The following is a 14248-nucleotide window of genomic DNA, read 5'->3' as shown; positions in this document are numbered from 1 at the left end:
AAAATTGTAATTCAGTCTACATTTTTAACTATCGAGAGGGAGAACACATGCTTGAACAGCTACTGCCGACAAGCGGTGGTCACATGCTTGTGTGACCAACGACAAGCTGAGGCTAAAATGCTCCTGTTGCTGGGAGGGAGCGTGGAGCCCACCTGCACAGACCTCCCAGGACCTACGCCTCCCAAGCGCGTCCCAGGTGGCCCTCAGAAACAGCAGCACCTCTGTATTCTACAGCACATCTGGGACTCTGGGTCAAGGAAAACTTCCCCTTCCCCAGCATCTACTAAGGTCACTTAACTCCCTGTGACAATAAACCAGAACAGCCACTGAGGTCACCCCTGAGAGGACTCGGGCTGCGAAACTGTGACACAGATATCAGGGATGGAGGGTTAAGCCGCCCGTAGCGCCCAAACAGGCTGCCTGCGCCCTTCTCTCAGCTGTGGAGAAATCCCTCTGAGGCTTAGTCTGCCATGGCAGAAGAAATACTAGGGATCAGCCCTTGCCGGGAGGCCAGGCAGTAGTTAGCGGCTCCACTTCTGTCTCTGGACAGGAGGAGAACGGGACACACAGCCTGGGTGGGGCCTCTCCCACAGCAGCCCTAGGGCGTGGGCAGAGCAGCAGGGGGGCCAGGGGCAGGCCTAGTGGCTGTTCTCGTGGACTAGAAAGAAGGCGAAGGGCGAAAACTCTGCTCCTAAACAAGAAATTTTAAAAATGCACGTGGGCTGAATGCTGCTTTTCTGCTTTAAGAAAACACGGTGGTATTTCCTCACACAGGAACAACTAACTCCCAGCAGATACAATGAGAAGAGAACTTTCACTCAAGCTCAACGTGAACCAGCAGTCACCGCTACAATGGTAGTTTTTAAGTTGCTGGAGAAACGGGAAGAGATTTCGGTAGGCCTATAATCCCTCTCGCTGACAGCCAGGCCTTTCTAGGCCCAGGAACCTGAGTAAAGGGAAGCTTGCTTCCTCCGCTGTATAACGCGTGAGAGTGCAGCTAAGGTCCCCCCACAGCCACCAGCATGCAGCCTAATTCCTTAATTGCAACACTGGCAAGATTCCTTCCAAGCCATTTCAGGAGTTCTCTCTGGTAAATTACACAGCACCACCGTCTAGATCCATTTAGCAAAATAAGTCTGTTTTCCCCTCAAACCAAGAGGCAGAGCAAGGCCTAGGCCGCGTCTACCTGGATTCCAGTAACACTGCGACCTTCTCGTTGAAGAAAGGGGAAAGCATACTGAGGAGCTCGCCCTCTTCTCGACTCTGGTCTCCAGGGCAGCCAGGCGTGGGGGCTGCCTCGTGCTCTAGAACACTGGAATCCGTGTGCCTTAAATATCCGTTCTTGCAGCCCGCTTTGGATCGGTCCTCCATCATCTGCAAATCAAAGTATTTAGTCAAAGCATGGGCCACAGGGGATGCAGAGGAGAAGGGTGGAGACAGAATGAAGGGGTGAGGGCAAGTCAGGCAGAGAACATGAAAGAGGGGGCGTGTGGGAGGTCGACACACACTTTCAGTTAGGGAGAGGCTCAGGAGGACTAAGGTGTGTTCCCATCGTTTTGTCTCCATGCTCAGTTTCTCTTCTATAAAACGGGGGCAGCGGCAACCCCATGTACGCTGGGGAACAGTGTCTGACCCACTATGGGGGTGTGGCCCCAACCCACAGCCACCCTTTGAAAGTTCTTCCTAAGAAGGATAGGGAGCCCCCCCATGAACAATGTTGTTGACACTTCTTATACACTCATGCAAAGAATCCTCTCATCATACATCAGAAAGTGACTTACTCTTTATAGACACATCCCAATTAGCAAGGCTTTGATTTGTCTCATCAGGAAGGTGGAGAGTTCCTAATCCCTATGGAAATGTTATGTACAGCCCCACCTTCTCCGGTCACTGGGGGCACCAGCGGAGGATACATCCAGTTAAAGCTTGCATTGGGCATGCCTTGAGGTGCTGTAATTAGCATTCCGACTCCCCCTTTCCAGAGCTGTAAATTTCTCCTACCACTCTATAAATAACATCCTTGACTTCATTACTGCTGGTGATATACACACTAGCCATCACGCCCGTCTCTCTACACTTGTAAAATGATTAAGATTTTTAAATGGAAGATAAGACCCACACAAATGAGCTGTTATTTATAGGGTACTGTTTGCCAATCTAGTTACTAAATCCACCTAAATAAGCAACCTCCAAAGGAGGAAAAGCCTAGGATATACTAATAAAAATACTAACGGCTAACATTTGCTGACTATTTATTACATACCTTTCTATTTAACTATCACAGCTACTGGAAAAGGAAGTACGACTGTCGTCACTGATAGGGAAACTCAGGCTGAGGGGTTAAGCAAAGGCTAACCAGAGTCACAGAAATCGTGACCAAGACTAAAAAACTCATCTGGTTCCAAAGCCCCCACTTTTGATTGCTTTGCTCTCCAAAACAATCTGTATTTTAATGATCTCCCTGTCAGGACTGAATGAACTTGAACACCTTGAAGACCACAAATACCAAATCTGCCGTCTGCTAGGACCCGCCACGCTGGGATGCTGACTCCAAGTGTTCAGGATCAGTGGAGGGCTCTGTGTGGACCACGTCAAACGCTACTCGGTGCCCAGAGGACACAGAGCTGGGCTCCAGGGCAGGACACACCAGCGGTTCCAGAAGTGGCCCCTAACACGGCTGTCAACTGGTCCGGGAGTTCACGGCCACCCAGAGGGAAGGGCCCTGCACTAACTCTCACTGGCTTACTACGTGCCTGGATGAATCCTCGCCCTCACAGGCCCCAGTTTCCACTGCATAGAAAGACTCTCTACAGATCTGTCCAGGTGCAACACATGACATGTACTCTTCTCCTACAACCACCCTGTTGCTACCTGCAACTCTGTGTGCTTTCTCCGGTGTGATAGGCTCCCCAGTCAGCCTCTGAGAAGGCAGGCCTTGGGTCTCTTTGCTCTGTACTGGCACACAGGAGACAGCAGAATGAGGGAAAACCCATCAGACTCATTCCAGGGGGAGGCCTGGGCCCCTAGAGGGCTGGGCGGACAGGGGTAAGTGCCATGTCCCTACCTTGTCACTCTGCTCCAAAGGCCGGTCACTCAGGAATTTATTCTCATTGTCTTCTCCAATTCGGATCGTGTCCTTTTCCTCCTTGCTAGCCAGAAGCTACATGAAGCATGGAATGATGTGAAAATGCAACCCAAAAAAGTGAGCAGCATGAATATGTATGAATAAGTCAGTGATGTCTTTTTAAAACAACGCAAAACGAAAAAACAAACCAAAAAAAAAAAAAGAGGCAGAAACAAATGCCAAAGCCATGAAATAAAAATTAGCCCAAGTTAGAGCTGTTACTTCCGACACATCGCACACAGCTGCCTGGAACCAGGCATAATTTAAGGACAAATTTCCCCAAGACAGAGCTGAAGCCATTTCCTTCTGCCTTTGCACGGCCTTTCCTGAGCTGCGGTAAATTGAAGATGCTGTCTGCTGGGCCGCTGCCATTCCTGCCGATGCTAAATTCACTTCCAGATTATATAAAAGTAACAAGATTTTGGAAAATAACTATTGATGGAATAGAAAACATCAAATAGGAAGAAAGCAATAAATGAAACTGGTGGTGTGCCCAGGGACCACATGGCTTCTGTTGGGCGGAGAGCAGAACCTCTGTGGACTGTCAGCCACCGAGGTGGGCAGGCCCAGAGCACTGTCACTTTGCTGACAAGACGTCCCCATCACTAATGAGCATCCAAACACGCCTGACGACAACTCTTTGCTTTTGAAAATGAAGGTGAGTTATTTATAAAGACGGCACAAATCTCTACTGTTGTAAAAGTATAAATGCCGAGGTTTCTACAGGCTATGAAACACACTGCACAAAGTTCTCAAGAGAGCAAAGAATTCTGTTGTGGGACATCTGGATTAACCGAACGAGAAGTAAGGGGAAAGATGGCCATACCAGCGAGAGCAATGGCCAAAGTTACACCAAACCTCAACTGAGTGACGCAGCAGAGAGCTCTGGGCTGGGTGCTACCACCACCCCCGGGGGGCAGAGTCCGTGCTGGCATGTGAGATACCCAGGTTCTGGCATCAGCATTCGTGATGGAATACTACTGAGCAATCAAAAATGGAAGGCTTGTCATTGGCGACAAGGGTGAAACTGGATAGGGTAATACTGAGTGAACTCATAAGGAGAAAGACAGATGTCACCTGGCTTCACTCGTATGTAGAACACGAGGAAACAAAACACAAGATCAGTCAAAACCAACCCTAGAAATCTGACTGCAAAACTAAGGCTGCCGGAGCAGTAAGGGGAGGGTAAAACACGAAAGGGGCAGTTCCGGTGGACTACCGCGGAGCACACGGGCGTCTGGTGGTGGGTGTGTTAACGTACACTCGAAGAGGTGGGATCTGTATTTCTGAACCCTGGGAAACACAGGAAACAACTGTCACAGTAGCCATGTGCGTATGTACGTGTTCACGTACAGAGAAGGGAAAATTCCAAAACGTTACTTAACTGTGGGTGTTGGACTTGACAGGATGAGGCGTAATTTATTTTCTGTTTTCCAAGTGTTAGGTAGTGCTGCTGGTTAAATACTGGAGGGAAATACCTGAATTTTAAAAACACAAGCTACATTTGCTCTTTGGGGCTTCCTCCTCATCTGAGCTACAGCTCCTGTGCACGAGAATGGTGCCCATCCCCCACTCGGCCAGGCCTGCGGCCCAGAAAAGGTCGTGGACAATGTGAGCATCTCTGGTTTGCTTCTGCCTGTGTCTCGTGGAAGGAGAGCCAAGTGCACTCCCGGGAACGGCAGCGCCCTTTGCCAGCCCACTCTCACCCCGAACACCTCTCCTCCCTCGACTCAAGATTACCTAGGGAGCATCAACTTTCCCATGCAGCTCTTCCCACCGTTCCAGGGGACGCTGGGGGACGCTGGGGACCGCACCACAAAGGACACAGCTATTCACAGGGAGCAGCAAATTGAAGTGCAGTCTGACAAATGACGCAAATCTGAACTGGCTGGTATCAAGATCTCAGAGTGGGAAGAGGGAAAGCCTCTGTTCTCCAAAGGACATAATGGGACATTTGACAGATTTTTTTTTTCAAAGGGCAAATGAACAAACAAACATGCCATTTACGGCTCAAATGAAGTAGGTGAAGAATGAGCCGCTTATTAAAAATGCCGCCTTGGAGAAAACAAATCGAGAGACTTGTTCCTCCCTAAATGGATGGCAGATATTCCTATTTTTCAAAACTACCTGGAGCCCAGGAGGCTAAGATCAATACTGTCCCCCTCTTACAGACAGCAGCTGGCCAGAGCACAGCATAAATACTGCTGAGTTTTTCCCGCTTGGATGGTGGGAGGAGATGGCTTAAGGCTGACAGGCCTTTCCCCAGAAGTGGCGTGGCTGTGAGTCCTCCATTGACCTGGCACCCCAGGCTGAGTCAAGACAACCCACCCAGAGGGTTCCAGCAGCCATGTACAAAAAGAGCCTCCTGTGCTTGCTGGTGGGGATGGCTCCAGGCTGTGGAACAGGCTCATGAGCTCAGGGCAGGGCAGTTCCTGTGGGAGAGGTGGGCCACGGCAGGGGCTAAGGAGGGTCTAGACCCAGGTTCTTCCTCACTGCCCCAACTTTCGGGTCCCCTACAAAATGACACCGACCACGAGCAGAGGGAGTCAGAGACTGCACATCAGAGGTCAGCAGAGACCCAGAAGTCACAGGGGTGAATATGGCGCCCCTCGGCAGGTGAATGGAATGGACCTCCCACCCTCTGTGAGAACACAAGCCAGGTGGCCCTCGAGGAGACATGATTTAACCTTTCCTGGGTCCCTAGTGGCACTGGCAGAAAGCTCCCATAATCGAGAACCTGGATTTACGGGGTGCTGTTTACTCCCATGGTGTCCTCTGTGCACGGCAGAGAACGGGGTTCCTGGCCAGGTTTGGCAGGAACAACACACTCACAGTCAAACCCGATGTCCCAATGCACAAGGGAAGAAAGCGAATGCACAGTACTCAGGATGAATACAAGAGCAAAGGAGCAATGTACCAGCTCACTTGCTTTCCAAGGCAGTGGGCCATGAGCAAACAGGAGATGTGGCAACTCTCCAGAGCCCCCTGAGACCACCACCCAGACATGCTGTCTGCGGCACGGATCCCAGGGCTAGACGAGGACAAAAGCATCACAATATGTAGAACGCGCCCACAAAAACATGCCCCAAACCTGAGCAAGCCACGGACAACCCAGCTGACCTCACAGAGCCTGCACAACCTCCAAGACCAAAGCTTCAACAGAGAAGGACGGAGGCAGTCTTGAGAACCAGTTTGGGTCGTTACATTTTTGTAATTAGCACAGGACACCAAGAATGTTCCGTCTTACCTCTGATTTTTCTGCAGACCCAAGTCTGTCATCTCCTTGGAAACCCATGCAAGAGAGATCAAATATGGTCTTCTTCAGGTGCTGGTTGTCTGCATACAGTTCCTTTACCACGTGGATAAGGTCACTGACCTAGGAGGCAAGCACAGGGAACGGGCTGGCACCAGATTTCAGCCTCAGAGTCTCGCCCCCAGACGCAGACCTTTCTACTGAGCGGCCTTCTCAGCATCGCCACAGTTAGGGAGTCAGGAGGCCTAATTCTAGCCGTCAAGCTATCCTGAGGACAGCGCAAAACACTGCCCTGCATGAATTTGAACCCCAGAGCCACCACTTCTAGGCAAAGGGACCCTGGCAAGCTGCCTAAACTAAGCCTCGATGCCCGCTGGGGAATGGGTCATGGAGCCATGTGGGGCCGAAGTCACATGCACTGAGGTCCTTGGTGTGAGCCCAGTGTTCACGGGCAGCGAGCACTGTCTCCGTCTTGTAGGAGGTGCTCTCGAGGAAAGCCCCTAAAACTGAAGTGTCTGAGACTATGTCAGAGCCTTGTTTTACAGCATCGACCTTCTTCTTTGTAGCCCATCGACAATGTCAGGAGGAATAAGAGCCTTCAACTATAGAGCAATGACAGTTGCTAACATAACCCCACCACAAGCTTTACTCAATCACTCCTTACAAAGTCCTGAGGTAGACTGGCTTTACAAGTGAGGATGTGAAGCACACTGCTCAAGGTCGGGCTGTCTGGATAATGAAATGGCCAAAGTGCCTCGTGGGATGGGGAAAGGCAGCGGCCTCTGGGGCTTCCGGCCCAGCGCTCCTCCTAAGGCACAGCTTGTGCTCCAGCCAGGGACACAAGCAACTGACAGACACCACCTATCTCCCTGCAAGCTTCGAGCCCAGTGGTCAGCCACTTCCCAAAGACTTCACCAGCACGGGGTAATCATTCAGCCCCTAAGCAAAGTGGGATCTTCCACCCTGACACAGAGCAGAAGCCCAGTACACCAGAACACGAATACAAGCTGGGCCCAAGCCTCAGGAGGGTCTAGTGAGACTACTGTTTCCAACTTATGAAGCATCAACCCAGAGAACTACCTCCCGCTGCTTCACAGGGTGCAGTCAGCGTAAGCAGCAGCAATCACCACCCATCTTTTTCATCTTTATAAACTTCAGATGCCCCGTTTCACCCCTCCCTAAATACCCAAGTTCAGTGCTCCATTCTATTTCTTCTTTCTGTGCCTGATACGTGCTGTTTTCTCGTTCTGAGAAACCCCTCCACACAAACTCCTACTCACCCTTCAAAACTTCCTCATACTCCCTTCTGTAGAGATCAGCTTCCTCTGGTCAAGTGAGCACCCCAACGCTGACACTACGCCTCTCCTCATGACCTCTACGCCTTGGACGTCTGTCTGTCTGTCACACCGGTGCTTGTGCTCCACACTGCAAAGACCCTGCCCGCTCTGCAAGGGGGTGAACTTCTCTGAGACCAAACTGAATCTGTCATAAGGTCAACTTGCAACGTATCGGTCTCCTCTGAACTCACAGTTCCTTTTCTTATCATGGTTCCCAGAATCTTGCAACACTAAACCACTCTAACCACACCACTAATCAACAGACTGAAAAAACTTTGCAGTTTTACAAAAGATTTATTGATCCAATGTAGACCTTCATCCTTCCAAAACGCACCTATTAACTTCCACTGTGTGTGTGCCAGGTACTGGAAAATTAGAAGCAAGTAAGATGCAGCCACTGGCTTCAAGATGTTCACAACCTAGCAGGGGGTAGAGATGAATGACCAGATCACTGCAGAGCAGAACGAGCAGAACCTCCATGCGACTGTGAGACCCCCAGTGTTCTCGAGGTGGCTGCCCCCATGGAGGCAGCACGGAGTATTCCCAGAGGTAGAGCCTGGGCTGGTCCTGACACAAGCCAAGAAGGAATCACACATGGAGGCTGGGCCCTCCAGGTGGTGTGCACACAGAGAGTAGATGGCACGGAGGAGAGACAGGAAGGAAAGGGATGGGCTTTCAAAGTCCTGTCAGCAGGTGGAGGTGAGCGGCTGGTGATGCTTACGATGTCACATGCACAGCTGCAAAATCATACGCAGTAACCCCCAAACTGACCTAATGTACCAAGTTGCCTCAGTATAAATTTCTTTAAAAACATCTTGAACCCCTCTGCTCAAGAACCCAAAAGACAACAAACAGCCAGCGGGGCATGGGAAGTTAATAGGTCAATACCTTTTTCTTCAGTTCTTCTTGAGAAAAATGTTCCACTGGAAACCGATCGTGCTCTCCAAGGCAAATACTCAGATAAGACGTTTGATCACTATAAAATGAAAATGGCTCTTCTGCACATTTAAAAAAAAAAAAAAAACAGAAGATGGGGGAGGAGAAGAAGCAGAATATCAGAAACAGATCTTCTAAGATCGATGCCAGTGCGACCCATCTAAGGCCACTGCAGTGGGTGGGGGCTAAACGGGGAAGAAGTACCCAGAGCAAGCGCAATGCTCAACCTCTGGAACAAAAGTAATTTCCTTTTTCTCCCCACTGCCATCTCGAAACACAGTTCATCATAGCTTAGGCTTCCACTCTGGCCATTTCTGAGTTATAATTTTGTGCCTGCAGACCATTCTGAGTGACCCAAAGCAATAGCGATTTCAGTTTCAATGAGGGAATGATTCTGTTTAGGTGAGAATGGGGTGGGTGTGTGGAGAGAGAGGGAGAGAGACATGAGCCTCATGAGTTGAACCAATGGGGAGAAAAGTGCATGATATATTTTTTTGCCAACCCCAGAGTCACCCACAGCAGCAAGTTCCCAGGCCCATGTAGAGAAACTACCTAGCAGATGTAAGACAAGACCTTGGGTTGCCCAGGTAAGTCAGCTCCCCCCCCCACTGCAGTCAAGGTCATATGCAAATAGAGGGACGGCACAGCCGAGAGACAGGCTAACTAAGAAGCATGGCATGGCCACAGACACACTCTCTTCTTACACATGAGGGTAGGAATGGATATACCCACTCTGCTGGAAAGAGCTACAACTCTAAGCAAGGTGTCCTGGCTCAGTCTGGGTAGATCAGGCCCACTCCCACCTGCAAGCCTCAGTTTCCATGGGAAACCTGTCAGGTGAGGTTACGTGCCTGACACTGTCCCATGCACAGTAGGTGTTTAAGAAACAGCGACTCTACCACTGCTGTTACCGATTTTTACCACAGATGCCAGGCCCCAGGCTAGAGCCACTGAAAGGAAAGGGACACCCACCCACACAGGAAGGGGCTCAGCCCCCGCCACGCAAGTGCCTGGGCGCCTCGTCTCGGCCCTGCCTGAAAGGCCGCTGTGGTAACGCCTACGCACCCGTCTCTGCACTGGCTGCTGAGACAGCCGGAACCCAGGCACTCTGGCCAGGGAGGGTCATTTACCAGACAGAGGGGCGTCGAGACCCTGCAGTCATGTGCAGCCGCGGCAGCCAAGGGGCGGCCCAGAGCAGGGGCAGCAAGCCCTGCCCTCTGCAGCGCTGCTCCACTGCTCGGCCCTCCTGCACGAGGCGAGAGCCCGGCGGACGCGGCCACCGCCGGCAAGGGGCCCCGGGTGAAATCCTGTGGGTGCCTCATCTGCTACTGGGGTTTTAGAATTCCTGAGGTCCCAGCAGAAAGGCCGAAGGGAAAGACATACAAGGGAGCTCGTACCTTCCCGCCTCTGAATCTCGCTGATCTGCTCCTCGAGGGTCTTTTTCAAATTCCGGTAGGAGAGAACATCCTGCTCCAGTTGCCTCCGAAGCGCCAAAATGTTGCTCAGCTCAGCCTGCAGGTTGTTGACACTTGGCAAAAGAAGACAGCAGCAACTGAGAACCAGAACTACTTATGCTGTGCGATGCAAGCCCAGCAAGCTTTCCTTTGATTTCTATGTCTTTTGTGAGTTGGTTTTGTTTTTTTTTCTGGTTATAAAAGGAGATACATGTTTATTATAGAAATTTTTAAGTGTAAAAGTATAAAGAAAACAAAATTACCATGATCCCACGACCAATTACCACACAGCAGACTGTATTTCCTCCCAGCCTCTTTCCTTGAGTATTTCCAAAAGGTTGGAAGAACACAGGACGCCCACGGCGCAGGCTCCTGGCCGGGATGTCGCCTTACGCTAGTGGAAATGATCTGCAAACATCAGCTTTAATGACTCTGCAATGTTAAACCAGGTGAATGTCACTTTAACTCATGCCCCATTAGTGGATATTTGGGTCATTCCCAAGTTTGGGGTGGAAATAATTTAATTCTCCAGAATGGCTCTCTGCTTGCAATGACAAGGGATTTGCCAAGGAAGAGGAGGTTCTCCAGAGTTGGGGTGTCACCAGAAGTGGATGTCTGCTGTGTCATGGTAGTCTTGAATGTGTCTGAAAGAGGTGGTACCGGGGCAGAGGCTGGAGGGACGAGAAAGAGAGAGCAGGCCCAACCTGGGAGCCAACAGAACTCCACTGTGACGGGCCACTCACCAAGGCACAGCAGGAAGAATTTTTATTTCGGGGAGGGGAGTGCCAAGTTCCACCTCTGGGTCACTGTGATACAGAGCTTAGCTGTGCAGAGCGCGTCTGGCACCAGCACCCCTGAACGTGGAGGACGTCACAATAATGGACATCTCCCAATCTGCATTCATCTCGGGCAGAGACTGTCCAGCAGAAATTTCTCTGGTGATGGAAACCTTCTGGATCTGTGCTGATATGGCAGCTAGTAGCACATGCGCTTAGTGAGCATCTGAACTACACTGAGGAAGTTTGTCCGACCTATGATAAGGAGTCCTCTGGCTAGTGGTTCTGAACTGGGCAGTGCAGATCTGCAGGAGGGCTATGGATGCACCCTGTGTGCCTGGCAGGGTCACACTCGTCACCCCTGGCCCTCCGAGGAGCAGAAACCCCAGCCCGCGTCTGAGCACCATGGCAACGTTTTGCTGAGCATCTTGAGCCTACAGCCTTGTTCACACTCGGTTTCTTAAGACAGATTTCCAGCAGCGCAATTACTGGGTCAAAGTACATGAGCATTTTTCAAGACTACCAGAACGCAGTAGCAAACCAGAAAGTCTCCCTTTCTAAAGACATCACTCCCTGTTCAGTGGCCAACCTATGCTCCCTAAGAGGGTCCATAAACACCTTGAACCTGTCTGTAAAAATTTATGAAAATGTGGGTTTTTTCTAGAGAGGGTCCGTAAATTTCCACCTAATTTTTCAAAGGAGATCCACAGCCCCAAAAGGCTAGGAGCTGCTGCTCCCAGTATGTGTGCTACAGAGTCCGGCCCCCTTCTTCAGAGATTTCTTCCAGCTCCACCATCGAACCACACACATAAATCAACATATTGGAAGGAAAATAAACCATTATGTCTAATCTCCTACGCTCGCTGCTTTGAAGACGGTGCACTGTGAAGCCGTCTTCTTGCAAGGGGCCCCCACGAGCAACTTGTACCTGGTTCCATTTCAAGACAATCATAATGATCCATTTGTAAGGCTGATGGAAAGCTTTACAGGGGTGTCACTGCACAGCATTCGCCTGGATGCGGTCATGCTGCAGAGACATTTAACAAGGGAAAAAAGGAGACTGTTTTAGCGGAGCTCCTGTGATTAGGGCTGGGAAGAGCTAACTGCTTCGCTGCCACTTCCATTTTCTAACAGGGTGAAAAGTCCACAGCTGCTGCTCCTGGGCCTGTCAGCTGTTTTCCCAACTCCAGATCTTTTCAAGGTGTGAGGTGTTGGCAGAACAAAGGGGTTTTGCCAGAAGGAAACAGAAGCCCTGTGTGCCTCCTTCTGGAAGGCAGCTGGGCAGAGGCAGGGGATGAGCGGCCCAGGAGCCAACACTCACCAATGCGCAAGGCGATCACACAGCTGAGTCCCATCTGTAAAATGGGGACCACACCTTTCCTTCGAGATCACTCTGAGGTTTAATGTTACACAGGGAAGAGCTTAGCACTGTGCTGAGCACACAGTGGGTGCTGAACATTTCCACAAAGCCTCCCCCATACCCAAACAACTGCCAAATGGAAACACTGATATTTCTGTGTCAGACTTTCTGATTCTCAGGAGTTACAGCAGTGACCTCATCTGGAGATAATTTTCCCCCCAAAGGGATATGTGACAATATGTGGAAACAGTGCTGGATCTCACAGCTGGCAAAGGGGATGGCTGCTGGCATGTAGTAATGAGTCAGAGATGTCTCCACCTATCCTGCAATGCACAGGACAGAGCCTGGTGACAGACATCTCCAGGCCTGAGTCCCAGCAGTGCCATGGCTGAAAAATCCCGCGTTCCAGAAGTGCAAGCTATGCCAGTCTCAAGACGAGAGCTGTCTCGGTTAAGGACAGTGGCCCGGAAGCAGGGAGGTCAGAGCCTTGACAGTTCCGGCCTGTGGAAGCTTGGGTAATCCCCTCAGCATCACTGAGAGTGGTCTCCCCTTCAGCAATATGGGGACAAATCCACAGGCTGCTGAGGTGAGGAATTAAGAGGAAGAGGAAAGGAGCAGCTTCCAGGGCGGGTTGCCTCCCTCGCTTCCCAAGTTAAATGATACCACATCTCCAGAGACTCTCTCTCACACACACACACACACACACACACACCCCGTGGGGAGAGTAAGCTGGTGTTAGCTACCACAGCCCCATCTGCCTCAGGCCACAGTTCTACCCTCTGGACACAGCAAGGCCTGAGCTCTCAAAACGCCCCACAAACTAAGCCTGTGCACACCAGGATACTGAGGCCACAAGCTAAGCCTGTGCACACCAGGATACTGAGGCATTCGGAAGCTTTCTCTGTTGTAATTATTCTACATTAATGTTACCATTTACTGAGGGCTTACTATGTGTCAGAAGGTATTAGGGCTATACAAAAACTGGCGTCTTTTGTTTCTGCCTGCCTTACAGGCAGGCAGGCAGGCAGGCAGGCAGGCAGGGCGGCCAGCCAGCCAATGTCAAATGTACAAACACAGACTCGGGGTGAAAAGACTTAGCAGAGAGCTCAGAGCTACTGAGAGGCAGAGGTGGGAATTAGAACCAGGTCTGTCGCACGCTGAACGTGCGAAGATGAACCTGAAGATGAACAGGAAAGCATCCCTAACAGCCACAGCTCTGCTCAGTGCCATCCCACTTCTCATTCATTAGAAGACAGCCTCGGAATGCCAAGCGCCCCAATGCCAAGGGGGCTTGCCTGCGCCGCACCCACCCAGAAGCCTGCTCAAACCCAGCTCAGAATCCGGCCCCCACGGGAGGCTCCGGATGCGCGATTAAGCCACTTTGCCCATTCCTTCGTGCCCACCCCGCCCCGCGGGAAATGACTAGCAGCTGAGGCTTCTTGAAAAAGCTCACTTTCAGAGAGTGATGCCTTCGCCCAGATTTCATCAGTGTGTTTTCATTTTCTCTAAACTCATTTCAGATTTTAAAATCCGAAAATTATCTCATAACTTAGAAGACGGCGGGGGGAGGGGGGCGGGACGGAGTGGGGGTGCACATTCACCCACAGACCATTTCCTGAGTGCCGACTCCCAGCCCCTCAGACAGGCTGGGAAATGGAGACAGGCCAGGCCCATGGCCAGACAGCTCTCAAAGGGGGGTGAGGGCAAGAAACAGAGGGGGCAGCTGTTCTGGGGGTCAGTTCGGGTCTCCTGACCAGAGTAACTAGAGGGTGTGAAGCCTACAGGAAGTCGGTTGGGAAAGCACACGCCCGGGAACCACAGCGCCTCCCGCCCTGTGCTAGAGGGAGAGAAGGGGGGCGCCGGCGTCTTTTTAACTTTTTGTAGGGAGAAATATAAGACAAAAGCAAAATACAGGGTAATATAATGAGCCCTTCCCTATCTACCTACTGGCCCCACCCTCGCCCACCCCCAGTGCCAGGGAGTGTGGCTACTCCCAGTCACACGTCCT

General features: G+C 51.1%; 1 protein-coding gene across 3 annotated transcripts in view; it reads right to left on the bottom strand.

Annotated features, from left to right (window-relative positions):
* The window catches only part of CDK5RAP2 (CDK5 regulatory subunit associated protein 2), a 143368-nt gene that overhangs the window by 55243 nt on the left and 73877 nt on the right, over positions 1-14248 (bottom strand). For all 3 annotated transcript variants that reach the window (XM_004677939.2, XM_012721556.1, XM_012721557.1), the window contains exons 16-20: positions 10048-10178; positions 8603-8712; positions 6372-6500; positions 3065-3160; positions 1187-1374 (exon numbers count right to left, since the gene is read on the bottom strand). In XM_004677939.2, coding sequence (XP_004677996.1) covers positions 1187-1374; positions 3065-3160; positions 6372-6500; positions 8603-8712; positions 10048-10178 — 654 coding nt within the window. The remainder of the gene's footprint in view (positions 1-1186; positions 1375-3064; positions 3161-6371; positions 6501-8602; positions 8713-10047; positions 10179-14248) is intronic.

Source organism: Condylura cristata, unplaced genomic scaffold (genome assembly GCF_000260355.1).
Source record: "Condylura cristata isolate star-nosed mole 26May11 unplaced genomic scaffold, ConCri1.0 scaffold00006, whole genome shotgun sequence".
Lineage (NCBI taxonomy): Eukaryota > Metazoa > Chordata > Mammalia > Eulipotyphla > Talpidae > Condylura > Condylura cristata.
This window is presented reverse-complemented; position numbering and strand designations above follow the sequence as displayed.